Source organism: Lynx rufus, unplaced genomic scaffold (genome assembly GCF_022079265.1).
Source record: "Lynx rufus isolate CCGP_SWC_20201006 ecotype Redwood Valley unplaced genomic scaffold, mLynRuf1.p SCAF_9, whole genome shotgun sequence".
NCBI lineage: Eukaryota > Metazoa > Chordata > Mammalia > Carnivora > Felidae > Lynx > Lynx rufus.
This window is the reverse complement of record NW_025814897.1, coordinates 74,382,033-74,396,983: the sequence shown is the minus strand read 5'-3', so window position 1 is coordinate 74,396,983 and position 14,951 is coordinate 74,382,033. Positions and strand designations below refer to the sequence as shown.

Here is a 14,951-nt window from a genome sequence, read left to right as displayed (position 1 = left end):
AAGTTGCTCCTAATCTGTGATTTCAGATGCTTCGTGCTAATGTGAGTCATAGTGCAGCTCAGGGTTGTCTTCGTGACTCTCCATTCTCACAGCCAGGATTCATGGAGGCAAGCTAGAGAAAGATGTTAGTGTGACGTCATCAGCACGTGAGGGTGGTCCAGCTGCCGGAAGCCTAAACCTTGCTCACCAGTTTGTTCTATTAAGCCATAATTGTTGTTATTGACTTGCTACTTACTCGTGTTGGTTTTTCTCTTTAAAAACCATTTTTGTGTTATGAAGGAAAGTTTTATTTTGATTTTTTTGGGATTCTTTTTATTTTTAGGAAAGTTTCAGCATCTTGGACTCCGGTATTTATCGTATCATTAGTAGTAGAAGAAGCAGTCAGTCAGATGAAGACTCTTGTTCTCTTCACAGCCAAACTCTCTCAGAAGATGAGAGACTCAAAGAATTCACCTCACATCAAGAAGAGGACCAACCGGATCAGAGTTGGAGCTCACACGGGAATGAAGGTGATAACGGTGCGTTTTGTTGGTTGCTGACATGAAGCAGTTATATTCTGTGACTTCTCTTTGCCAGGATTAACTTGTGCATTGAGTTTTCTCCATGGTGTTAATAATTTTTATTATGTTGACAGACTTTCCACTCAAACATGTCGATCTGTTTGTCATAGAAGAATGGGTTTAGGTTTAGTTGTGTTTTTCCCCCTCCTGTTTAGGTTGAATATTGATACAGTCTGTAATTTTAATCACACATCAAAATGCTGCAAGAGTTAAGAAAGGAGGTCATTAATCAAAGGAGCAGAACAATTTTATCTTGACTAACCAAATTATTTTCCATCAGGAATGAAAAATTAACTACAGTTTTGGAGGCCATTGCCTTCACTTTTCGATGTTCGAGTATTCCTGTGACTCAACTGTTGAGAAGAGCTTAATAAAGACTCTAAACTTCCTTTTTGACTTATGGGGATTCAGGGTTAGTAGGCAAATGAAGGTACCTGCCTCAGTGTTTTATATGTGGACCATCCCGTGCATCTTGTAAACCTGTGTTCTGCTCATTTGTATCTGGCTCAGTTGTGATTTCAGTATTGAATCCTTCATTTCCTTTGGTTTATTCATTTCAGAATTTTTTTAAAGATTAAAAAAAACTCCGGTGTGATTAAATTTTGTTTCTTTTTCCCCTGATTACATTCATCAGACAGTGTTTCTCATGTTCCCGTGACGTTTGAGACAGACAAGAATGAAACATTCCTTCCCTTCAGCATTCCATTACCATTTCGTTCTCCTTCTCCTCTTGTGTCTCTTCAGGCGGTCAAGGAAAGGTAAACTAATTAGTCCTGTCCCTTAATCCTGTTTCTGGTTTCATTTCAGTTGTCACATTAGGTACTTTTGTGCTGAGGATGGAAAGACATTTTGAATAAGAAAAAACAAGTCTTTAGATTATTTCTCATATAACCTGTTATTTCCATCTTCGACAGTTTGGCTTCCCTCTTTGGGTAGTTGGGTATTTGGGTTGTTACAAATGTGTCTTCCATCCCAGACAGAGTAAAATTTTGAAAAATCTGTTTTTTCCTCATCCCTGATGGTAACAGTTTCCATAGATCATTAGTCATTTTTTTTTTATCCTTTCAATTTGCACTCAGAATTGGAGACTCTTTGGAAGTCTTTCCATCTACTCCATGGGCCTAGAATTGGCATTCCAGTTTGAGAGCAAAGACTTGTATAGCTACTTAACCACTTATCTGAGTCTTACTGGATACTGTTTTTTTTTGTTTTTTTGTTTTTTTTTAATTCCAGTAGAGTTAACATACAGTGTTGTATTACTTTCAGGTGTACAGTATAATGATTCACTTACCAGATACGGTTTTGCTTGTAAAGGAGGTTATATTGTGACTAGTTAGCCACTGAATTTCATGAAGAAATTCTGTTAATTTGCTGGGCAGTATGGGGCAGGTGGTTACATGGCCTCCTTTGCCTAAGTTATAGAAACATTGCAGACATAGCCGGAGTTAAAGACTTTTTCTTTAGCACTGAATCAAGGCAGTTTAGTAAATGAAGTGAATTTTTATTGTATGTTTTATGTGGGCCTTATATGAAATATGTAGCTGATTAAGGAAGTTGCTATAAATATAGTCTTTCTTTTTATTAAGTCCAAGTTGCTTTTCTAGGACTAATGGGAACAGAGAGAACTCAGGTACTGAATTTTTTGTTCTTGGGAGTAATGAGGTGTTTTTCATATTAGTCTTTTGGTATTTGACTTCCAGTGTCTCTAGCTTTGTACGTAAAACTACTGAGAAGATTGGCACCCTTCATACAGGCCCTGATTTGAAAATAAGACCAGAACCCAGGGGTGATGAGCAGTTATGTGAAGAGGATATGAGTCCAGTCACTTGCCCAAAAGAAGACACTGAGTAAGCTCTTACATATAAATCTGGGTAAATTCTAGAGGACTGAACTGTCATTTTGAAGAAAGCCATAGACTGTGTGCTATTAAAGAAGGCACACATCTGACCCTGTTCATTGTACATTGTGTAGCTCCTAAAAAACGTGAACACCATAAAGTAAGTTTTGGAAAGTGACACCTACCCATAGCAAGTCTATTGAGAGAGAGTTTTAATTTAGCACCTCTTTCATCTGTCCTCTGCACAACATCCCTCCCCTCCAAATCCCTTCAAACTTCTGGGATGTTATAGAAGACTATTAGATTAAGAGTAGGATTACCAAAGATCTAGGCCTTGTCCTTGCTGTGCTTCTGACTAGCGTGTGGCCTTGGGTAAGTCACTAATGCTCTCTGGCCTGTAGGATGAGAGCATTGGCATTGATGTCATGTCAGCATGATATGCTGGTGGCGTAGTCCTTATGTAGTGGGGTTGTAGCAGAGCCCTTAGTCTGGCACAGTGTGAAATGTCTTGTCCATCTGGTCTCTGCCTTAACTCACAGTTCGTAGGATCTGAGCATTAGAAGCACACCAGCTCAGTACTCACCCAGGAATTGAGAGACCCACAGGCCCAGTTGTAGGTAGACAGTCAGATAATATAGGATAATTTCCTGAATGCTTACATTTACTGGACAAAAAGTACAGGTATTGTTGTGGCATTTAAGGCAGTCCTCACTCTGACCTTAGCCCACCTTTCCAGCCTCATTTCCAACTGCATGCTTCTAAGTGTTCTCTATTCTGGTCCTGTCAGAGCATTGGGTGGGTGCACTTCACTACCTTTGTTCATGCTGTTTCTTTCGCCTGTGCTATTCCCCCCCCCCCATTCTTTTTATTTTTAAGTTTATTTATTTATTTTGAGAGAGAGAGAGGGTGCACATGTGAGGGGGGAGGGGTGGGGGAGAGAGGGAGAGAGAGAATCCCAAGCACGCTTTGGGCTTGAACTCATGAACCATGAGGCCATGACCTGAGCTGAAATCCAGAGTCGTTTACTTAACCCACTTAACCACCCAGGTGCCCATCTCCCCTTTCTTCCTAATACACATACCACCTCCTTGGGAACACTTCCCTTGATTGCCTTATCAGAAAAATTACTCCTTTTTTCGTGCTTTACAAACACAATGTTTGTGCCGCTCTTTAGCGTTCATTTTATTCTCATTTATGTTATGGTTAGTTGTTTGCATGCCTTTCTTTCTCTCTTGAGTTTACTCATCTTGAAGCCGTGGATCATTTTTTATATTCATCTGTTTGTGTCATGTGACGTTCAGTACAGTACGTGTCACTTAGTAAGCACTTAGAAATATTTGTTTAAGGAAGCTCTGATCCCCTCTAACTCTTTTCACACTTCTCTAGGGAGAAAAAAGAAGTAATTAGTCAACCTCCAGAAGAGGACAAGTTCCAAGACCTCAAAGTAGCAACAGCAGAAGCAATGTGAGTATTTATGAACAAGAGAGGTTTTTTTTTTTTTTTATGTTTGTTTATTTTAGAGAGAGAGAGAGAGAGAAAGCCAGCGAGCGTGAGTGGGGAGGGGCAGAAAGAGAGGGAGACAGAATCCGAAGCAGGCTCCAGTATCCGAACTGTCAGCACAGAGCCTGGCATGGTGCTTGAACCCACAAACCATGAGATCATGACCTGAGCCGATGTTGGATGTTTAACTGACTGAGCCACCCAGGCGCCCTGAATGGGAGAGTTTTATAGTGAATGGGAATGACTTCAAGGTCATCAGGAGTGGTCCTGAGACCATGTGGGCAAAGGTAGTCTCATTTGTAATTGAAATTCAACAATTAGTATTAAAGTTACTCTCATATTGTCATCTTGCTGAGATAATTGTTAAAAGAGTTGAAAAGTAACATTTATTCCAGATAAGTATGTTATATCCAGTAGGTTTGCTTAGCATGAAATAATTTGTTTTAAAAAAACACATGAAACATAAATTTCATACTTGTCTGTCTTGTGTAGGACCAAGCTACAGGACCCACTGGTTTTGTTTGAACCCAAGTCTCTGAGAATGGTTTTACAGGAGTGGCTTTCGCAGTTAGAAAAAACATTTGCCATGAAGGACTTTTCAGGCATTTCAGATACTGGTAACTCATCCATGGCATCAAACCAGGATGTGCTATTGTTTGATGAGTCAAAAAAGGGAGTATTAGATGAAGATAATGAAAAAGAAAAAAGAGACTCTTTAGGCAATGAAGAAACTGTTGATCAAAGAACATGTGAATCTACAAGTAGTCTGAGGGAGCCCTTGGATGACCTTTTCCAAGTGTGTTCTCCATGCAGCATAGCTAACAGTCTTCAGAAGGATCTGGCTGAATTGGCAACGTTGTGTTTGGAATTGAATGTATTGAATTCTGAGACCAAAAGCACAAGTGGACATGTGGACCACACTTTGCAACAGTACTCTCCTGATATTCTGGCTTGTCAGTTCATAAAGAAGTACTTTTTTGTCCTGGACTTGAAAAGAGCAAAGGAGAGTATCAAGCTTAGTTACGCTAAAAGTCCTTGTGTTTGGGATACTTTTATTGAAGGATTGAAAGGTAATAATCAGATTGCCTTATCAAATAGAAATCAGTATAGAGGACAATAGCATCTTAGCATTTTTGCATTTAAAAAAAAAGATTTAAGTACAAGATTATTTCCATTTTGGTCAACCTCCATTCTGTTTCCCACTCAATTTAATTTTTATGGTTTAATTTGCAACTGTAAGAAATTCATTTTATTTCTCTTAAAGTCATACTCAGAAAACATATATATAGCAAAATTGGAGAAGTTGGGATTCAAATGAAATGTGTTACAAATGCAGTCATATAAAAAGAAAATCGTTTATGTAACTTACTAATGTAGAGATAATATATGCCATATTTTGAGTACTTACTGTGTGTCACATATTGTGCTAAACACTTTAAGGAGGTTTCATTTCCTATCTTAGAATTATTTTCAGAGTGGAGGGTGTTACTCCATTTAACGGGTGAAAAGAGTGAGGCACAGAGAGATTTTAATAATTGAGTAGTCTAAACTGTTGGAATAAATGTGTCACAATAACTCAGATGTAGAAGTTTATTTCTTGCTCCTATAATATCCAGGACACGTTCCAACTCATTGGGAAACTCGCTCCCATGTGGTAATCTAGGTTGATTTTAAGGTCCTTAAAAGTAGAGATTGTGTCCTGTCCTTTTTTTGTTTGTCCTCCAGTGCTTAACCATTGTGCCATGCACCCAGTAGGTCCATAACTAATGACTGTTGAATGAATGTGTTCATGAACTGAGTATTTACAGCTACAAGATGAAAGGAAAAGGGTGTGCTTTATCTTTCAGAAATGGCAAGTTCCAGTCCTGCGTATATGGAGATAAAGGAAGGAGACCTACCAACAAGATTAAAGTTAGTGAATGACTCAGTCCCCTTTGACAGTCCTTTGTTGATTGCTTATGCCGCCAGGTAAGTTGTCCTCTGCCATTTATATGAACTAAAGTCATGGTGTTTTGTTTTGGTTTTGGTCTTAATCTCTAAAGTTTTACTCAGTTGTATGGTGGGCAGCTTCTTGTCATTTTTTTTTCTTTTTGAAAAAATTGTTTTTTCTTTTTGAGAGATAGAGAGAGCACGCAAGCAGGGGAGGGGCAGAGAGTGAGGGAGACACAGAATCTGAAGCAGGGTCCAGGCTCTCAGTTGTCAGCACAGAACCTGACTCGGGCTGGAACTCACCATGAGATCATGACCTGATCCAAAGTTGGAAGCTTAACCACCTGAGCCACCCAGGCACCCCGATTGTCATTTTTATTTCTAATAAATGCTTAGATAATGTAACCAAGTTACATCATCTCATTGAAGTTGGAGACTAACTGGTTTTGTTTTTAAATGCAGATTGTATGAAACGTTTGGAGAATCTGCTCTTCGGTCCTTAATCAGGTTTTACCCATCTATTTTGCCTTCGGATGTCATGCAACTTTGTCATCATCATCCTGCTCAGTTTCTGGCCTATTTAGACAGTCTGGTGAAATCAAGGCCTGAAGATCAACGGTGAGAAGGCGAGAATATTTGCAGACTCTCTTTTCTTTTGATAAGGCATTGTTTCCCTTGTGTAAGCTGTTGTTATGTTCTTACTGCCACCTGCCACACAATTGACACACCTGTTATGGAAAGGATGATTTTGGCAGTCATGTACCGTTCTTTCACAGTCCACAACACATACCATAAATGTGCACATAGTTAGTGTACTTCTCTTCACTCTGTCTCAGGGATTCTCAGTGAATCAGTGATGATCAATGATGATCAATGTAAAATTAAACCCCTGCTTCACGTCCTACACTAAGGCAAATAAGCTTCCTTGTTGTCTCTGCTGGTGAGTGGATTTATTGCCACCTCTTTGTTGATAATATCCCAGCTTTTTGTGGATCTCAGTCCCAGATCTCATCTCTTTTTTAGACTGAGGTCTCATTTCCTATTTCCACATGGCCCTTGGTTTCAACACCTGCCCCTCCCCCGCCCCCGCACTTTCTTCATCTCATTGATTTACATTTGCCCTACTGGCTTTCATTTCTCTTTTTGTTTTAGGCCTTTTGGTATTTTCCTTATTATCTTGAGCTCAACTGTTCATTTAATAGGCTATTAGATTTTCACCAGCATTTCTAGACATTTTGTAGTGGAGGGTTTTCAAGTCATTTCATCTACTATTTTGGTCCCCTAATAACATTTTCTTCACATTCCTACATTTTATGTTTCCTTTCTCAGTATGAAGATTGGTGATTTTTCTCCCCAACTTTCTTTTAGGCCATCTTTCCTTGAGTCCCTTCTACAACCAGAATCTTTAAGATTGGATTGGCTGCTTTTAGCAGTGACCCACGATGCTCCCCCAAGCACAAGCACTATGGATGATGAAGGAAACCCCAGGTATAAAAGTTCTCCTTCCAGCTCCGATGTTCCTCTAGAATGGAACTGCTTTATTCATTCATAGCATTCTGGGCTTACTTCAAGAATAGCTATGGAAGAGACTGACCCAAGTCATAATAGTAAGGAAACTGAGTGTACTTCTTAGTGGTTCTGAACATTTTTTGAGTTACAGATTTCCGATGATTCCTCTCAGAAAAATGTACATCCCTGCACAATTTTGTACATGATTTCAGATAATTAAGCTCTTTCATGTATCCACATTAAGAGTCCTTGATGGTTAAACCTGTATTAGAGGGAGGAAATTGTATGTTTTCTTCCTGGAAATTTCTAGACATAGCTTGATTTGGGACTAAAAAAAATAATCCATAAGAAATACATACTGATACATGTAATGTATTAGAAATATCTCTTGTGTTTACCTCTAAGAGAAGCTTATTAAAAGCCCCCCTGCCCCACCATATGCTTATCATATATGCCTAGACAAAAGGTCTAGAAGGAGATACAGTGGCTGTCTATGAGTGAGAATTATAGGCTTCTTTCTTTTGCTTTTTATTACCTAAAATGCCTAATTTTAAAAAATAAACAGATATTTGTTACAGGAAAAATAGCTATTTTTAATTTTTCAAAAGCCAAGTAAAAATGTTTGAAAAATATAATAATAATTGATATAATGATATAATGGATATTATAATATAAAAATATAACAATGGGAAAAATAAGTGACAATATGTTAATCATGTGACAAATATAATTAAACTCTATACTTCTCTATTAGATGGTGCATAAGCATTTTGTAAAAGTGTTTCTTGTCTAATTCACTGAGAGTTGTTCATTTCACAGGCCCCATTCACACTTGCTTTCCTGGGGTTACAATCAGCTGCTGCTCCATCTCATTAAACTACCTGCAGATTTTATAACCAAAGAGAAAATGGCTGACATCTGTAGGTCTCATGGGTAAGTGAGAATTGTTTTAGAAGCTAAAGATAAGCTTCTTAGTTCATAACTTTATAGTGAAGGACCTGAATTGATATGCTTTATCATTTGGGAATTCTCTTTACTACAGAGAAGTGACTTTTATTTTAAGTGATAGTAAAGTAGACGTCTTTTTCTTTTAAAATTTTATACATATTTTTCTTTTGTGTAGAAGACATTGGCCTTTGCTAATTCCTCTCTCCCCCTGGTCCTTGGTAGCTAACTCCAGTTCTCAGGCACTTGGATGGTATTTAATTAAGCACCAGACTATGTGCTAAGAGTTAACAGTTGATACAGGGTTCCTGAGAAGGGAGAGATTAGAATGTGCTTAATAGAATTGTTGGTGAAGGACTTAGGGAGGAGGGAGGAGACTTTGGAGGTAAAGCCCTGAAGGCTGGACAGGATTTGTACTGATAAAGGAGCCCAAGAGGAGGGTGGGTCAGATAAGAGAAACAGCAAGAACAAGGGCGTGAGAAACTGACCATTGCTTTTTATCCATACCGCATATTAGTTATTTATTGCCTGGCAGTGTTATCTTATGGCTCTACCTGGATTATAATCTTTTGGAGATAGGGACCAATGTCTTTCTTTTTCTTTGTAATTCCTAATTCATACAGTGATAGGTACTTGATACATATTTGTTTATTGATAATAAGGGATGAAACTAGCCAGGTGTGGTAGGTGATGAGATCATGTAGGACCTTGAAAGCTCCTCAGAAGAATTTATTGGTACAGAAATGACATGATAAAAATGGAGCTTTCTGAAAATCATCTCTGGTGTTGGAGATAGGAGGGCCAGCTAGGAAGCTGTCACAGTAATTCAGGCATGACTGAATTGGTGATGAGTATGGCAGCAGAAGGAGCACATCCAAGGGACATTCTGAGGGAAAATACAGTGGGACTTATAAACCATGGGTATAGCAAATAAAAGAGAAGGAAGAGTCAAGGAGAACTTACATAGTTTGCATATTTGGGGAAGAAATCTGAAAGTTTGTAAAGTATATATAAGCTTACACATCTCATAACTAGTGCTTGGCCTCAAATATCAGTATTTATCTCTAGCTTTTATTCTTTTTTTTCGTACACACTCTAGATCGAGGCTGTCTTATAGAATTGTCTATTAGATAATAGGAATATTATCTAGTTATTTCTAATTATTTCTATTATCTATTAGATAATAGAATAATGCTACCACATTGTCCAATATGGTAGCCATTAGCCACTTGAAAACTTGAAATATGGATTAGTCCACTGAAGAACTGACTTTTTATTTAATTTAAATTTAAGGCTAATGTCTACTTTATTGGACAGCACAGCTCCAGATAAATTCACTGTTTTTATTCCTTTCTTCAATTTTTGTTTCTTTAAAGTTTCTGGCCTGGGTATCTTACTCTTTGTTTGGAGCTGGAGAGAAGAAGAGAGGCCTTCACCAACATTGTGTGTCTTAACGATATGAGCCTGATGGAAGGGGACAATGGTATGTAAGTCCCAGTTGGTTACTTTTGGTTGTAGTATATTAGAAGCCACTGCAGAATTTTCAATAAGGATACTTGGTTGAACATTTCAGTGATCCTGTATGTAATCCTGGTTAGCTGTCAAATTTGTGGAGGTTTGTTTTGTTTTGCTTTGTTATTTATTTATTTATTTACTTATTTTTTATTTATTTAATTTATTAAGAGAGAGAGCATGAGCTGGGGAGGGCAGAGAAAGAGAGAGAATCCCAAGCAGGCTCTGCACTCTCAGTGCAGAGCGCATCTCAGGGCTTGATCTCATGAACCATGAGACTGTGACCTGAGCCAAAATCAAGAGTTGGATGCCTAAGCAACTGAGCCACCCAGGTGCCCATTGTTTTGTTTTGGTTTTTATCAGTACCACTTAGTATATTATAAAATCATAATTAGAATAAACTATAGGCAATTTTTCTATTAACAAGTGCCTACTATGTGTTAGTCACTACACTAGACACTTTTCCATCTGCTGTTTAAATAACAAACCTTTGGGATATTTACTGTTATTTCTGTTTTACAGAAGTTATGATTGAGGTCTGGGGGAAGGACAGTTAGTTTCCCCAAAGCCGTACAACTGGTGGAGCAGGTGTTCAGACCCAGGTCTCACTGACTGTCTTTAAAGTTTGTGCTCAGAGTCTTTTCTCTGCACCATCTTGCCTTTTACACAGCCAACAGTTCAGTATCATTAAAATGAACTTAAAGTGGAGTGGCAGCCAGCTTTCCCAAGTATTTAAATACTTAAAAATTGTTTTTAAATTTTTATCAATCCAACACAGATAAAATGACAGAAGGCCAGGGCTTTGACACACTGATATCTGAGGTCTGAGAGTCCATCTTGGTCTGTTTTCTCATGTTGCTTTATTCCTCTCAGTGCAAAGATGCCAACTGCATGACATCAGGGTCCTTCATTCAGCAGTGTGACCTATAGCCTTTTGCAGCTCTATTGGTGTGGGAGAGGGAAAGTTAGAACAGAGCAAAAAAGCCAGTTCACTGGCAAGTGTTAGTTAGCTTCAGATGTCCCAACTATTGCAAAAATAATTATCATCTTTGTTTCAGAAATGAAGAGGAAGGGGGCACCTGGGTGGCTCAGTTGGTTGGGCGTCCGACTTCGGCTGAGGTCATGATCTCACGGTTTGTGAGTTCAAGCCCCACATTGGGCTCTTTGCTGACAGCTCAGAGCCTGGAGCCTGCTTCAGATTCTGTGTCTCCCTCTCTCTGCTCCTCCCCACTCACAGTCTGTCTCTCTCTCTCTCTCTCTTTCAAAAATAAATAAAGCTTAAAAAAATTTTTTTTTAAAAAGAAACGAAGAGGAGGGCCAGGTGATTCTGCAGGACTAAAACTATAAACATACATATCCTTCTGAAAAATAACAGAATAGTTAAGATGATATAGTTAACAGATAATAGTTAAGATAATATCTTAACAGAATAGTTAAGGTAAGTGGTTTACATTTTTAAAGTCATGATACAATGTTTGTTATAGATAAAAACTGAAAATTCAAGAAGCATAAACAAAATAAATCCCACTTAAAATCCTTTCTGCCCATTTTGTTAATAAAATAATAGCTGTTCCTACCCTTGGTGTGTTAAATGGGGGTCTTGACACTTCTCTTTTCCCCATAACTCATATTAATTGCTCTTCAAGGCGTTGTTAGTTTTATTGCCGATGTGTATCTCGTATCTGTCTACATATTTTTGCTCCACCACCAGCTCCCTGGTCCTAGCTACTCGCCTAGATGGCTGCAGTCACCTCAGAATAGTCATCTGGTTTCCATTCTCTCCCACCTTTAATCCATTTTCCCTGGAGCAGCCAGAAGGGTTCTTAAAAACAAAAATTGGATGATGTGGCTCCCTTCCTTGAAACATGCTACATGGAAATCAGAATAAAATCCAGGCCTTTGTGCACTGTAGGCCATTCTTTGAGTTCCTTGAATTCCAGTTCTGTTCTGTGTCAAGTTGCCTTCCATGTTTCCTTTGTCAGAAATGCAGGCTCCTTCACCCTCCATTCCCGGACACCCTGCGACCTCACGCTTGTCCATATGTGAGGCACAGGCATGTGCATCTCTGAGCTTGCCCGGTCTTTTGCTCATCTATCTCGTCCTCACAGAGCCCTTCTCAGATTCCCCCTAAACATGCCATTCTCTCTGATGGTTCCCTGACCTTTTCCTTTAATGCACTTAGCCCAGTTTATAAGTATAGATTTAGGTCTGTGTTTACCTCCTTTACTAGACTGAGCTCCAGAAGAGTGTAGGGGTCATCATGTCTGGTTGGTCTCACACTGCACATCATGTGCCTAGCCTAGACTGTACCCAAGGAGTCCTAAGTGAGCGAAATGAATTTTGAAGCTAATGTTGTGACCTCTGCTTATCATGAATTACTTATTCAACAAATGTTCAGAAAACAATTTTGTGTTAGGATGATATTATGTTCTTATGTTTTGGTTTTAAATGTTTTCACAATGGTTCTGACTGTCTCCTATATGCAGGCAGAGCATTAAGAGCCATTAGAGCCAAAATTGTGTGTTTCTGTGTGTTTGTGTAGGTTGGATCCCAGAGACTGTGGAGGAATGGAAGCTTCTCCTACATCTCGTACAGAATGAGAGTACAAAGCCAGCCCCCCAGAAGTCACAGAATGGGAACTTCAGTGATGGGCCTTCCCCCATCAATGTGGAAAATGTGGCACTTCTGTTAGCTAAGGCCATGGGCCCAGATCAGGCCTGGTCATTGCTACAGGAATGTGGTTTGACCCTTGAGCTGTCACAGAGGTTTACTAGAACCTGCGATATCCTAAGGATTGCGGAGAAAAGACAGAGGTAATAACCTGTCATGCCCTTGTCATGCCGTCTCCACAGGTGCTTGGGGAATGTGGAAGCTCAGAGATTTTCAGAAGGGGGTGGGGCTGTCTATAGAGATCATTCAGTCCCAGCCCCTCACTAACAGATGAGGGGAGTGAGACGCCTCTGCTAATTAAGGTGATTGAGGAAAGAGGCTAAAAGTAATTATTGTGTCTCATACTTGTGACCAAGACACTCTGTAAGTTCATGTGAATACCCAAATCTGGTGTGTACTCCGTTCTTGAAGACAGTTATTAGTACCAAATATCAACTTGTCTCAGGGCTTTTTTTGCTTTTGTTTTAATTTTGGTAAAATACAGATAAAATAAAATTCACCATCTTAACCATTTTTAAGTTTGGTTCAGTAGTGTTAATTATGTTCATATCATCTTGAAAACCTTAAACTTTACCCATGAAACAACAACTCCTCGTGACCCCCTCCATGCAGCTTCTCGTAACCACCAATCTATTTTCTGTCTCTATAATTTTGACTACAGTAGTCTCTTTGAGACCCTGCTTTCAATTCTTTTGGGTGTATACCCAGAAGTGGAATTGCTAGATCATATGGGATTCTAGTTTTAATTTTTTTTAGGAACTGCCATACTGTTCTCCATGGGGGCTGCACCATTTAACATTCCCACCAATGATGCACAAGGGCTCCATTTTCTCCATATTTTCACCAACAGTAGTTACATTATTACTATTATTTTTTGATAGTAACCATCCTAATGGGCATGAGGTGAGAAGTATTTTGGTTTTTATTTGCATTTTCTTAGTGATTTCATATGCTTATTGGCTGTTGTATATCGTCTTTGGAGACATTTCTATTCAAGTCTTTTTGCCTGTTTTTAAATCACGTTTTTTTGTTATTGTATGAATTTTTTATATATTCTATATATTAAACCTTTATCAGATATATGATTTGTGATATTTTCCCCTATTGGATAGGATGCCTTTTCACTGTGTTGATTGTGTCTTTTGATGCACAGAATCCGTCAACTTTTTGAATCCTTTAATTCTTTGTGGGTTCAAAAAAATTTTTTTTGTAAATAGAACAATGAAAACTAAATGTGCTTGTTTCTTTTCTTTGGGATTTCAGAGCCTTGATACAAAGCATGCTTGAAAAATGTGATCGGTTTCTCTGGTCTCAGCAGGCCTAGTGGAAGAAGATTCATCACAATGTCATAATATTTTGAGAAAAACTGAGTCATGCTCCTGAGCCTCCTGAACACATTTGCTGTGGAAGGAAAGGTACCGCCTCAAAACCCTGCCACCTTCCTGGGAATACTTTTGTCAGTGTCCGTAACTTCTGTATCTGTGGCTCTGTGAACTCAGTGTTTGTCAACCAGGGTTCAATTTTGAAAGGAATCAGTCCTTGTTTGCTGAATCGAAGTGTCCTGGAGTCAGAATGTGGAAGTTCACAGCTGAATTACAGTATTATTTTCCCCTTGCTAGTGAATCGGGGGAATTATTTTCCTATTGTGACTCTTCATGTAGGAACAGAAGTTTCTCATCCTGCTTTTAATGAAGACAGATAAAGTCATTGGCAGGAGTTGAATTTTTTTATATCTTACCTGGGATAGTTGAGAAATTTATTGACAAGACTGGGCATAACGGAATTAACACATAAAATACACGAAACACTGAAGATTCAGATTAGATATTTACATGAAATGGCCCCATATTTAAATTGAGCTAATTTAAAATATATTTTTCTCCAATATTTGACATTTTCTAATCTGAACATATATACAAATGACTAATTTATTACCAGAAATGTTTTATCTCTAATCTTTCCTAAACAGTGGTCCAAAGGAATCATGCACCTTTAAAAATTATTTTTTTTAAAGCCATAATAAAGGAAAGCTTAAGTACTAACAAAGACTGCAGCGAGCACTTGTGTCATTGAAGCCATGCACTAGAATGCCTCCATCAAGCTCCTGTATGTTTGCATAGCATGTCACATTAATGATACATGTAAAATCTGGTTAAGTTTTTATTTGAATAGAATACAGACATGAGGTTTATTGTGAGCAATTTGCAGGAAGGTGTTGGAGTAAGCTCAACGTGGAGTAAGAAAAGTGTTGGATACGTTGAATGATTCGCTTCTTTTTTTCATTCAGAACACAGCCAAAGAACTATAGACAGAAATTGCTGTCATGCTTCCATATGATATTCAGATATCATGTAACCAGATGGGTTGAAGACATTATCAGAGAAAGGAGGCTTCACAAAGTTTCTTAGAGTTTTGGGAAGCTTGGAAAACCTAACAATTGTGGTCTACAGTGGGGGTGGGGGTGGAGTGTGTGTGTGTGTGTGTGTGTG

General features: G+C 38.6%; 1 protein-coding gene across 5 annotated transcripts in view; it reads left to right on the top strand.

Moving 5' to 3' along the window:
* HPS5 (HPS5 biogenesis of lysosomal organelles complex 2 subunit 2) overlaps positions 1 to 14,508 on the top strand; it is a 39,725-nt gene extending 25,217 nt beyond the window's left edge. For 4 of the 5 annotated variants that reach the window (XM_047070330.1, XM_047070331.1, XM_047070327.1 and 1 more), the window contains exons 12-23: positions 323 to 518; positions 1,195 to 1,318; positions 2,261 to 2,407; positions 3,784 to 3,861; positions 4,390 to 4,967; positions 5,745 to 5,865; positions 6,289 to 6,444; positions 7,195 to 7,314; positions 8,155 to 8,268; positions 9,657 to 9,763; positions 12,335 to 12,605; positions 13,726 to 14,508. In XM_047070330.1, coding sequence (XP_046926286.1) covers positions 323 to 518; positions 1,195 to 1,318; positions 2,261 to 2,407; positions 3,784 to 3,861; positions 4,390 to 4,967; positions 5,745 to 5,865; positions 6,289 to 6,444; positions 7,195 to 7,314; positions 8,155 to 8,268; positions 9,657 to 9,763; positions 12,335 to 12,605; positions 13,726 to 13,786 — 2,073 coding nt within the window. In that variant the 3' untranslated portion in view covers positions 13,787 to 14,508. The remainder of the gene's footprint in view (positions 1 to 322; positions 519 to 1,194; positions 1,319 to 2,260; positions 2,408 to 3,783; positions 3,862 to 4,389; positions 4,968 to 5,744; positions 5,866 to 6,288; positions 6,445 to 7,194; positions 7,315 to 8,154; positions 8,269 to 9,656; positions 9,764 to 12,334; positions 12,606 to 13,725) is intronic. The other variant, XM_047070333.1, reaches the window with a different exon arrangement.
* Positions 14,509 to 14,951: the final 443 nt, after the last annotated feature.